At 42.3% G+C, this 12,440-nt stretch overlaps 1 protein-coding gene across 5 annotated transcripts in view; it reads left to right on the top strand.

Moving 5' to 3' along the window:
* The window catches only part of ZMYM4 (zinc finger MYM-type containing 4), a 54,873-nt gene that overhangs the window by 18,957 nt on the left and 23,476 nt on the right, over nucleotides 1-12,440 (top strand). For all 5 annotated transcript variants that reach the window (XM_015888087.3, XM_007428303.4, XM_007428304.4 and 2 more), the window contains 10 exons: nucleotides 211-253; nucleotides 885-1,412; nucleotides 1,989-2,056; nucleotides 2,557-2,727; nucleotides 3,070-3,148; nucleotides 3,834-4,086; nucleotides 6,646-6,820; nucleotides 10,632-10,844; nucleotides 11,798-11,948; nucleotides 12,054-12,169. In XM_015888087.3, coding sequence (XP_015743573.1) covers nucleotides 908-1,412; nucleotides 1,989-2,056; nucleotides 2,557-2,727; nucleotides 3,070-3,148; nucleotides 3,834-4,086; nucleotides 6,646-6,820; nucleotides 10,632-10,844; nucleotides 11,798-11,948; nucleotides 12,054-12,169 — 1,731 coding nt within the window. In that variant the 5' untranslated portion in view covers nucleotides 211-253; nucleotides 885-907. The remainder of the gene's footprint in view (nucleotides 1-210; nucleotides 254-884; nucleotides 1,413-1,988; nucleotides 2,057-2,556; nucleotides 2,728-3,069; nucleotides 3,149-3,833; nucleotides 4,087-6,645; nucleotides 6,821-10,631; nucleotides 10,845-11,797; nucleotides 11,949-12,053; nucleotides 12,170-12,440) is intronic.

The following is a 12,440-nucleotide window of genomic DNA, read 5'->3' on the forward strand; positions in this document are numbered from 1 at the left end:
CTGAACTTAAAGTAGCAGTTTTTCTATATTTGAATATAAAACCTTAGAAAATACGTCTGTTTCTTTCATTTGTATAGCAGGATGTGTTGCCAGATAATCCCAAATTATAGCCTTTGCTTTGTACTGGGAACTAGATAATAGAGAAGAAGGAATACTCTCTTCTTAAATAAACCAACCAGAATCACAGTGCAATCTTTCTCACCTTTGCAGTTTGAAGACAAAACTGATGCAGTGTTTGGTAACATAGAAGAACGTAAGTATGCAGTCATTTGCTCACGAATGATTTCCTTCACCCCAGGTTTTTTGTGTGTGTGTATGTGTTAAAATGTCCGTGTATCAAATTAAGATAATCCAAAATCCGGGCACTTGTAAATGCAGCATGTGTTGCTAAAGATGGAAAGGAGTCCAGGGACAGAGGTCTTGCTCAAAGCCCCATAGCCTGGTCAGCTGGATTAGGCCAATGGGTGCGAGGTTTCCTGTCTCTGGTTTAATATTATACCCCACAGGGATTAATATTGAGAATGATTGCTTTACTTCTGACATCCTTTAAATCTGTGGTACAGCTACTTTTCATATGGTATGTGCGTTTTGAGTCATATTGACTCAAAAGGAGTATTGCAAATTTGGAAAAGAAACAAAAAGGTTTCACTATTACTGTAGTTATTTTTCACAGGGTGTGAGAAAAGTCTAATTGAAAATGGGGGGAGGCTGATGACTGGAAGGAATTTAATAAAGGTTGTAAACATAAGAAAGTGCACATTATTAATAATTTCCTCTCAAAATATTTAAGTCATTCAGAGAATTCAATTGGTAATATGTTCAGGTCGGATAAATCACACAAAAAATCAAATTTTTGAGGCATCCCATTCTCTTCCCCTCTTCAGGTGCAAACATTATAAATCCTGAGATGTCTGAGAAGACAGTCCACAACCTTACTCCTGCTTTTGACAGCATCCCCTACAGAATGCAGAACCGGACAGGATCTACCAACTCCTTGCTGGATGACAATGATTATTTCCTGAACTCGGGGGACCTTGCAGGAATTCCTGTTGTTGGGAGTGACAATGAAGAGGAGCAGACATTTGCTCCAAAGGATGGTCTCTCTTCTGCCCTTCGGTCTGAAGATAGCCGGGGAGATGGAAGGAGGGTCCGGGATCATGTGGTGGACAATGAAAAAGACACCCCGATGCAAAATATGATCCAGAAGGACCTCTCTCCCCCTTTTGACAAGGGACCTTCTGTGTTTAAGTCCCTTCGGAAAGACTTTAGCATAGCAAGAGATGATAGTAAAGACACTTTTTTGACAAAAGAGAAAACCAGAGAAGGATCTTTCCAAGAGCGTGACAAACGTTTGGAAAAAATGCCGAAGGAGCTGGATTCCAGGTTGAAAAGCAGTTTGCTTGATAAATCAGGTAAATCAGTTCTTCACTCAGATTCAACAGGAATGCTCAGAGCTCCTACTTCTTTCAGGAACTGGCTTACACATCACACTCAGCCACAATATGGATTGCCCTTTTTAAGTTAGCGTATGACTTCAGCTGTTGTGGGTTTTGTTTTTTTTCCCCCCAACAAATCCTGGTTAAATTATAGCTTAGCATGTTATGAGAACCAGACCAGTGAGATTGTGCGGCAAAGGTCTAACCCATATTTCCAACTTCTGCTCTGCTGTTCAGGTTCTATTTCCTTGCTCTTCTCATGGTCAGCTTGCCTCTTCTTGATCTGTTGGATTTAATTTTATTTTAAACATTTGAAGCTGCTTAGCTCCACCAGTTTTTTAAGAAACTGAAGCACAGCCGAATAACTTGTCTTTGTTTCTGAAAGCATCTGAAGAAAACACATTGAAGGATGTCGTGCGTGCTCGCTTTAGTTGGTTGTGCTTCCCCTAAATAATTATTTGGAAGATATTGGTATAGCTGGTTCATGCTTCCACAAGCATCCAAGGAATAGTTCTTTAAAATGTTACTAATTGCACCTTATGTTTTCCCCAGTTGCTAATCAAGTAGATGAAACATTACGGACCCATTTAGCACCACAAACACCGGAAACTAACTTCAGGGTAAGTTGTGGCCCTTGTGGGGTTTTCCCCTTTGTTATAAATCTGTCATAAAGCAGATTTTGGGGAGTAGGATTATTGTAAGAATTTTGTTGTGCTGCTGTACCTCCAGCTAGTGATTGGTTAAGCTGTTCTAATGTCCCAGAAGAGTGGGGTGATTAGAAGGTCTGGGGTGATTGGCTCCGAACTTACAAAAGAATAGGGTGCGACTGAAAGGCCAGGGAAAGAGTGGATGAATTGCTCAGATAGAAAATGGAACCGAGGCCGCACACACAGTGCCTGCCTGCAGCTCTTTACGGGTGGGTTTCATGGGTTCACTTGGTCGTTGCAGAGGGCAGCTGCGTGATGCTGAGAAAAGGAGCTGCAGCTCTGAGGAGTTGCCAGTATGGGCTCTCTTCATGTTGCTGTACATGCCAAAGCACCTTTTTAGAACAAAGCCTGAAGGGCCGCGTAGCTCTAATGTGACCGCTAAAGCATCTGTCTTTCACATGTCTGCGTTCTAGGAATCTAGCTACCTGTTTGCTAATAAAGACTCTGTTGGCCAAGAGCTCGGCAATTCCTACGCGCCCAATATTAGAATCAAGGAAGAGCCTTTGGATAATGATTATGATAAAGCTATGGCACCTCAGCCGGGGCTGCTGAATAAAATTAAGGATGAACCAGACAGTACTGAGGTAAGATGGATGCTGAACCATCTCTGTTGTTGGGTATGTGTTGGTTTCAGGGTGCTGTGATAGTTTTGTGGTTCAGTCAATATTACGGTCGGAAACTATCAGCGCTTACAAATATGCAGCTATTAAATGGTGGGTGGTGGACTCTGAAATAGTCAGCCACTCCTACCCAGCATAGGTGTTCTTAACACATTAAATGGAGGAAAAGGCATTTCATGGATGGGGATACTTACAGCAGGACTCTTATGTCCCTGATTGTGGGTGTGTATTCCAGAGATGGGCCTGGATGGTTGGATACTCCTGGTTACAGAAGCTAGAATTTCATCCATGACTATTTTGTTTCAGGAATATGGCCAGCAGCCAAAAACTCAGGAAGGGGAACTGAAAATCAGTGCTGTGTTTTCTGTCAGTGGCAGCCCTCTTGGTAAGGATCAGGATTTGCGTTTGTGATTTGTGTCGATCTGTTGCTTGGAGAAATAATTTCACATGTTCCACGCAGACAAGGCTAGCCTTCCCCAACAAGGCATCTTCTAGAGCAGCTTTTTTCAACCTCAGCAACTCTAAGATGTGTGGACTAGGAATTCTGGGAGTTGGAAGTCCACACGTCTTAGAGTTGCTGAGGCTGAGAAACACTGCCCTAGAGGTGTGTTGGGTTGTGTTTATTTACTTGATTTATATCCTGCCTGGGTTGTGTATGTGGATGGCTCCCTTCATCTTATCCCCACAGCTTTGTGAGGTAGGTTGAGCTGAGAGAAGGTGGTTGGCCCAAAGTCACCCAGTGAATTTCCGTGCCTAAGGATGGAATTAAACCTGGTTCTCCCTGGTTCTAGGCCAACCCCTTAACTCCTCCATCACCCTTCCAGAATTCCCAGCCAAGTTGACTGTTTTGATCAGGGAAGGCTGGCCTGGAGAAATTATTGTGAGAAGTACTAAATAAAGGCTGTTGAGTTTTTCCTTTTCATCTGTCAGGATTGGGAAAAACAAAATAAAAAATGCATTTGCAGGTGTGGTAAAATTAGTCATGTTGGTACCAGGAAATCTAAAATGGGATTCCACAGGTGAGAAGACAACCTCAATAGCATTATGTGTATGTTCTCTTTTTTGGTAAGCTCCACAGCTGACCTCAGGTTTCCCACCTAACACGCCATCCTCTGGCATGAACAAACTACTTCCTTCAGTCCCAAGTACAGCCGTTCGGGTTTCCTGTTCGGGATGCAAGAAGATCCTGCAGAAGGGGCAGACGGCGTATCAGAGGAAGGGCTCTACTCAGCTCTTCTGTTCCACACTGTGCCTCACGGGATATACTGTACCAGCTGCCCGACCACCACCTTTCACCAAGAAAACCTGTTCCAGCTGCTCAAAGTAAGGGTAGATAAATGAAACCATTCTCACTCAATGCCCACCTAGTCCAAAAAGGTTTGGTGAAAAGAGCAGTGGAAAAATGTCAGTAAAAGGGTGAAGTTCATCCAAACATCATCTGGAATCCAACCTTTTGATTCCTCATAGGTCTTTCTCTCCACCTCTGGACTTGAAGTATGGTCAGGGTTAAAGCATCATGGGCAGCCTTCCATAGGGCATTAACCCCGCAGGTGTGGCAGTTACATTATTGTAGTACTTTGATCTTCTTATAGTAAAGCAGAATCTGTTAAAGTCCTTTACAGCACACCTCTGGGATATATGGGGTAACATTTTGCCAGGCTTGAGTCTGCCAGTCTGGACCAGTCATCAAGAGGTGCCTGTGGCAGCTCCCCTCTCCTTCCAAGGTTCATGGGATGGGACCAGGCTCTAGGTCTTCTCAGTGGTGGTTCTTGCTTTGTGGAATGCCCTTTCCTAGTAGTTCATAAGCAGATCAAAGCAGTCTTACTCCAGGGTGCATTTGGCCTTTGGTTTAGTTTGTTTAGTTTTATGGGAAGCTGTGGTATTTATTGCTGGCTGTTTTTTATTGTATGATATTATTTAATTTTGTATACTTTTGTTCTTCATTTGCACATTGACCTTGTTCTACCCCCTCACCCCCAGTCTATGGATTGGGGGGTAACTGTGTAATAAATAAATCCAGGAGTTTCTGGGTAAGCAGAACTTGATTAATTAAAGCAATAAACTATTAACAGTGGTCTCACTTGGATAGATTTTAATACTACTTTTGCAGCATATTGTAGAACTCTGGCTGGCTTCTGAATAAAAGAGGTTCATGCCTGTAAAATATTATGGGCCCTAAAAAGTAGTCCGTCCCTCACCCTTTAATTGAACTGTAGTTCTGGTGATCATGTAGTTTTCTTGGAAGCAGTACAGAAGTGGTTTGGCAACATTGCTGCTTTCCAGGATTTTTTTTTTTTTTTAACTTTCAAGTATATCCTACATCCCTGTAGGATAACTAAGAACTAGCCAGGGCCAGCCTGACTTAACCTTGCAGTTCTACCACACACGGAAGACAGCTGCTTGAGGAAGGCTGGCCTATAAGTTTGTGGTTGACTAGAAGGCTGCAGGGAGTAGTTTTTAGTTCAGGCAGTGGGAGATGATGGTTCTGGGTCAAGAAGAAAAAGTGTTGAGGCCAGACAAAGAATTCTAGCCCCTGTGTCTTCCTTGTTGCTCTTTACACAGAAAACAGAAATGTCCGTGTCTATTTCTGTGAATTTTTCTGTTCGTAGAAAAGACATGGCTTTCAGATATGCTTCCTTGGAAATAACACTGATCTCAGAGGGGCTTTGTAATACATGGTTTTGTAACCCTGTCCAAAGGTTTACAAATATGAATTGAATGGAGATCAGTAAGTAATTAATTTTAAAAGGAGGAGGAGGGAAAAGGGGTAAAATGGACAGTTTGGGAGTGAAGATGGCTCATGATCACAGGATGTAGGCAGTATTTCCCAACAGGGGATAGTTACCCAGGTATGATTTTTGAAGCAGTAAAAGCAGAGAGGGTGTGGAGAAACACATGTTCATGTTTGGTCTCATGATGATGTGAGGGCTCAGCTATAAATAGGGATATGCAAAGTTTGTGAATCAGAATTTGGAAAGTGTTAAGATTATAAAGATTGGAAAAATTATAAGACATTACTAAAACAGTGAGGGCTTGTTAACCATAAAGTGAGAAGATGTGAATTACGATACTTTTTTTTTTGGTCTGCTACTGGGTTTTTGTCTGTGATCAGTTATTTATAATCACTTTACGTCTTAAAATTATGATTTATCCACACAGTTTCATCAGAATTCATGCTCAGTTTTAAAATTATTTGGAGGAAGCAATAGAAAACCAGTATCGCTGGAATAGGGCAGTGCTGCGAAAAAAGGTTGGGAATTAGGGAAACAAAATGCTTGCAAAAGATAAAAACCCTCCTGTACTGGATGGAGAAATTTGCTATCTTTATTCATTCTATTAGGCAGGAATTAAAGATGTGTCGTTATTATCATCCCATATATGTCCTGGCGATATAATTGAATATTGGTATTAAAAAGTTACATAACAGTATTTATGTCATCTGCCTTTGGTACTTTTTCCATATTACCTTCTTGGTTAAAAAAAATCACAATTAAGGGTGCACCTCTGCAAAATCCTAGAATACACACACAGTATCTTGAAATTCTCGGCTTGCCCTCCTCATTTTGCTCCAGGGAATTAGGGGGCTTGGCAGGATTCCAACTCAGCTGGTGGGTGGCACTGAGCAATTGACACTCTTGGCAGTAGTGATACCACATCTGTCAAGGGAATTACCAGAGCAGTGATTCCAGTGCCTGGCATCCTTAGTCGTGTTAGGACTACAGCTTCCATGCTGTTTGAGAATTCTGCAAATTGCAGATCCAACTCATTGGGAGTGGGGGGAGCAGCAGAGACATCACAGATACAGCCATTACTACTGTTCTGTGCAGAACATTATTTCTAGACTGAAAAAGTTAACTCCTCTTCTTTCTCTTAACCGTTTAGGGACATCCTGCATCCAAAAGATGTGATTACAGCTCAATTTGACAATACAAATTCCAGCAAGGATTTCTGTAGCCAGTCCTGTCTTTCCGTGTATGAGCTGAAAAGGAAGCCTGTTGTCACCATCCATACAAACAGTATTTCCACCAAGTGCAGCATGTGCCAGAAGAATGCAGTGGTAACCGCATCTTATTCCGAATGTTTGGGGTTGTTTCTGGGTTGGCTAGCTTTGGAGATTAGAGCCATTGTGTTCAATGTGCATTCAGCTACAAAGCTCCTCAGATTGCTTTGATTAAAATATTAAACTTGTTGAACTTTATGAGTGAATTTTTGAGATACAAATAGTAAGAGTATATTGTACATGCACCTGACCTAAAGAAATGGCAAATGATAACATTTCCACAGGGCATGGAACAATCTGCAGCTCTGCAGAAGAATCTCATTGGCAATTGTATTCATTTTTGTAAGATACTTCTTGCAACTGAGTCTTACATCTAGCTGTAGATGTAGAGCATTTAGTTCCTTGGATTGCTTTTCTGAGTTAAGTCTAAGAGGCATCACTTCTGGCCCTTCCTGGGAGGTTAATTCCAGCAGGTGGTACTGAGGGAGTTGCTTATCTCTTTGATTTAGGGCAGGCTACCCAATGAATTCAGACTACAGCATACGGCTAGGATTTTGGAAACTGTGGTCTTGGCGTATCGGAAGGACAGATTGGGAAAGCTAGCCTGAGCTGTCCCACAGGGGTTCCATCTTACCATGTCTTTTGTTTAACATCTGTGCAAAATAGATGGTAAAGGTGTTTTTTTGGAGCTTTGGAGTTTGTAGTCATCAATGTGCACGTGACATTCAATTCTTACTCTTTTTTCTGCCTCAAACAAAGGAGAAGTTGGAAATGTTGAACTGGTGTCTGGATTCAGTAAGGAAAGTGATGCTTAATCCAGACTTAACCAGGCAAAGTACTAAAAGTCAGTAGGTTGGTTGATCCAATGATGGGGCTTCAAACTGTTTGGAACAAGGTAACAGTTCTCTCCAAAAATAAAATATGCGGTCAAGGGTGCTTCTGGATTTGGGGCAGTTTTTGGTCTCTCAGATGCGGCATGTGAAAGGAAATCTTTTGCCCAGTTTTAGCTGATGGGCTCAAACCATGGTTAAACAATGATGGTTTAAATTGCTCTGTGTTTATAATGAAATACTGTCAGGAGTCATGAAGATCAAGACTTAAATAGGTTCTTTTAATCTGACATTCATCCCATGGGTTTGAAGAAACTTTGTTAAAAAAAAATTGTATAAGATGAATTATTTTAAAAATGGAAGTATAACCCTTTTTCAGGAGAGTCTTAATGTACCTCATTTAGGGCCCCCAAAATAGGTTCCCCCCCCTTCAACAACCTCCATGACAAGTAATTCATCTAGTCAAGTCAGAAGCAGATGTCACTTTGCTCTTAATATTTAGTGAAAAATCCAAATTTGGCAAGATAGCATTTATTTACATGGCTTGTCAGAGTTTGTTAACACATTCAGAAGCCCCAAATAATTATTTTTTAAATTCTAATTCTGTTCCTACTTCAATACTAAAATTTTAGCCCTGGGTATATTTGGGAATAAGCTCCAGTGAGTTCTGTAGCACTTTATTGAGTAGCACATAAGCAGGCTTAATTGCCTTCAGTTTATCCAGTTTGTTAGGTTAGATCCAGACTTAGTCATGCTTAGAACATTGTAATCAGCGAGAGAGATTTCATTTTCAGTGGAGCTACTCTATGCATTACAACAGAGCTGTGCAAAGTGTTTTGAATGCAAAACACTTCAAGCTTGAAACATTTGAGCCCGAAATGGCTGTTTTGGCCTTACCAGGTGAATGGTCAGAGCAGTGTCAGGATGCTTCCCATAACAGTAGCTGTTTTGAACTCAAATCATGGTGTTTTGTGCTTAAAGCGTTTTGAATCTGAAATGCTATTATAATTCAAGGGGGCTTCCAACCAGAAGTCCAGCTCCTAATGTTGAGTTTTTCTGTGATAAGGAGCAAGTGGAATTGTAATTACTTTCCACATATTTGCAGTTTTTTACGTACTTTTCACTGGGGCCTTTCCATGCTGATGGGCGTGACATAACAGTATAGATAGGAAGTGGCAAAGTTCAGTGTACCAGATTGTTGATTATATTTCTGACCTGCCATCATAAACATTAAAAAAAAAAAACCTTTAGGCTGCTGATAGAGATCTTCTCTTCTCTCATTGCTAATTTCTGTTTGTTCAGCTTTTGTTTTAGTTCTGTGCAATTCTTTCTTATTTCGTATGTATCTCACATATACTTCTGAAGGACAAGGCAGTATTCCATTTCCCTCCCATTTAACCCCTGCAGCAACCTTATGGTTAGGCTGAGAATTAGACTGGCCCCAAGTCACCTGGGGGCTTCGCGGCTGAATAGAAATTTCAATCTGGCTGTCTCCAGTACCAGTCCAACGTAAAATCCCTATTGTACATTGGTTCAGACAAAGTCAGTTTGAAACTCTGAATGGTTTCTGAAATATGCTCATAAAAAAAAAGGATAATGTAATGGTAACCCTAAATTTAACTCTGGCAGTAACAGTTAATGATTATAATAAGTACAGGTAGTCCTTGCTTAACGATGGTAATTGGAGCAGCAACTCCGTTGCTAGGTGACATGGTCATAAAGCACATCACATGACTGTTCCGACTTAAAATGGCAATTGCAGCAGTGCTGGTTGCGGCCGTTAGGTGAATCCTGCACGGTCGCAGCATCCCATGTCAAGTGATCACCACTGTAACCCCCTGCCGGCTTCCCCATTGATTTTGCTGGTTGGAGGCTGGCAGTGAAGGTTGCAGATGGCAATCACATGACTGCAGGATGCTGCGAGGGCTTCAGCTAAAAAGACCTGTTCTAAGTCCCCCTCATTCAGTGCCATCGTAACTTTGAATGGTTGCTGAATGTGTGGTCATTCAGCAAGGACTGCCTGTATGCACGAAGCAGTCTCACTGGACATCAGAATAGCTGCTGCTGCTGCTGCTGCCATAGTTCTTCTACAGTATTATGCTAGTAGTTTAAACCAAATTTCCCCAATCTGGTGCCTGACAGATACCTCGGGCTTAACTTTCATCTAGCATGGTTACAGTTCCTCTATTCTAATGTTTCCCAGACTGGGTGCCTTCCTCATATATAGATCTCAACTCCCAGAATTCTCCCCACCAGCATGACCGCTGCTGAGAATTCTGGGAGCTGAAGTCCACACCTCTAAGAATTGCTATTATTGGGAAATGCTGCTGTATTGGAATGTATTGGGATGCTCTATTTAGGGCTTGTTAAAGAAGGTGGGAGTTGTTATTCAGACTCCCTGGGAAGCACCACTTTGGGGAGGGTTCCTTTTAGAAGCTTTTGGGGTTGGGTCAAACGAAAACAGGATGAGAACATGCCAACTGGAGAATCAAGCAAGCTCATTCACATGTAGTAATGGTATGTGGGAAAGACCTTGGGAGATGGGGCAAAGAGATGTTGCCTAGGAAATGGTCAGATAAGAGAGGGCATAGCCCGCAGCTGGATAATGGGTGGAGAAAGAGGCTCAGAAGGGACCCTCCCTAGTTTCTTGGGCTGTAAAGGAGATGGCAGGAGAATTATACTTTCAGACTTGCAAGATTGATGCCAGCCTCACCAGGTAGACCAGACAGAAAACATGACCAGATCAGCAGCTAATTCTCCTTTATTGTAAAGCTACATTGACAGAATCTTGCAAGTCTGAAAGTACAATTCTCTTCACCCCATTTCCCAGGGTCTTTCCCACCTACCATTACATGTGCATTAGCATTATATCACAACCAGGGCAATGATCTCCTCTGCTGTTTGAGAGCCCTCCACGCAGACCAGAAGTGGTGACCCCAAAATGGTTTTTGTGCGAGTGTGTGTGTAACTCCTTTGATAAAAGGAAAAGTCTGAGGGATTTCTTCTGGCAGCAGCTGTCTTGCTTTTCCTACCTACAGATTCGGCATGAAGTGAATTACCAGAACGTTGTACACAAGCTCTGCAGCGATGCCTGCTTCTCCAAGTTCCGCTCCGCAAACAATTTGACCATGAACTGCTGTGAAAACTGTGGAGGTTACTGCTACAGCGCCTCGGGGCAGTGCCACATGCTTCAGATAGAGGGGCAGTCCAAAAAGTTTTGTAGCTCAACATGCGTCACCGCATACAAGCAGGTCTGTGTTTTCTCCCATGGTTGGCTTGTTCATTTTTGGAGAGCACATTTCTTTGCAGTAGGACATCGCGCATTCAGTTTCCTAAGGCTTGGGGAGGGCAGCTCCTCCAAGACAGCCACTTTAATATAAGAAACTCTCTCGAAGCTGCATGTGCGCGGAGAAGCTGCCCATCGGGTGTGCATTATCAGCCCCAGAGCTCTTCTTTCATATCGAACAAATTGCTGCAAAGTAACAAGTTGAGGGGATGACTGACAGCAAGCAACAGCACACTTCTGGCATGTTGAAAATTGGAAAAAAAATCTTATCATTTTTAGGGGGAGTGGGGACAGATGTTGTAACCCCATGCCCCTCTCAGCATCTTCCACAATGTAGGATGCAGATGTTTTCGGGGAAAAGACCTTCCTGTCCTCGAATGCTCTCCACACGAGGACCCTAATTTTCCAGGATCCGCATTGGCATAAAGATCCTGCATATATGGGAAAGGTCCTCTGCTCCAGGTAATTGCATTCTGCTCCTGGGGCAATGTGAAAGGGGCAAAGACAGACTGCTGACACTTTCACAACACCTGATGAGAATGATCAGGAAGAGAAGTTAAACCCTTTTTTCCAACCGGCATTCCAGGTGCTCCCCCCTTTACAATTTTCAGGAAAACAAAACACCTGGGCTTATGGGGAACAAACTGAGTCAGCAAGGAATTGTGTACTTTCTCTCCATCTGTCATTTTTCGATTGAGACCTCAGTCTCTGTCAAGATACACAGTTCCTTCCTTATTCATGTGGCATAAACAGAGCTGGGGTTGTACTCTGTTCTTACTGTAAATAGTGTCATAGGAGACTTCATATATCTCCTCCTAAACTTTCTGTGATCTGCCACATCGAGAGAGCTCATTTTTCAGGTAAAGCAGACATTTTCTCCTAGTATTGTTCCTCTATGTATTACTCCTCTTTTTGCAGAAGTCTGCAAAAATCACCCCCTGTGCACTGTGTAAATCTCTGAGATCTTCAGCTGAGATGATTGAAAGCACAAATAATGTGGGGAAAACAGAGCTCTTTTGTTCCGTGAATTGCTTGTCAGCACACAGAGTCAAAATGGTCACATCGTCAGGTACCACATACTTTCTCCTTAATTTCATATATGTTTAGAAAGCAACAGGATAAGCATACATTAAATTCATTCTCTTTTCTTTGCATGTTTTTTTTCCCCTGTCAGGTGTGCAGGTTCAGTGTAATAGCTGTAAAACCTCAGCCATCCCCCAGTATCACCTTGCAATGTCAGATGGAAGCATACGCAATTTTTGCAGCTATAGCTGTGTGGTGGCTTTTCAGGTACATCTTAACTCTCAGTGTGTCTCCTTACTTTGATTGCACCATGCCTGAACTTGATTTCTGAACACACATGAGTCAGGGCAGGTGGCATGCGGGGATTTCTCAGGAACAGAACGAAGCTGCATATTCTGTCACATAACACCCGTTGGTGTGAAGAAGGTGTATGTGGCTTTACTTATCAGGAAGCTGCTGCAGCTGCACCACTTAAAATTTCTAGACAATTTTGCTAAACAAAATCTGTATAACCAGAAGCCTTTCTGCTAGAGGGCTG

This window comes from Python bivittatus, unplaced genomic scaffold (assembly GCF_059951505.1).
Source record: "Python bivittatus isolate LINGU-HERP-01145 unplaced genomic scaffold, Pbiv_v1 ctg000260_np1212, whole genome shotgun sequence".
Taxonomy (NCBI): Eukaryota; Metazoa; Chordata; class Lepidosauria; order Squamata; family Pythonidae; genus Python; species Python bivittatus.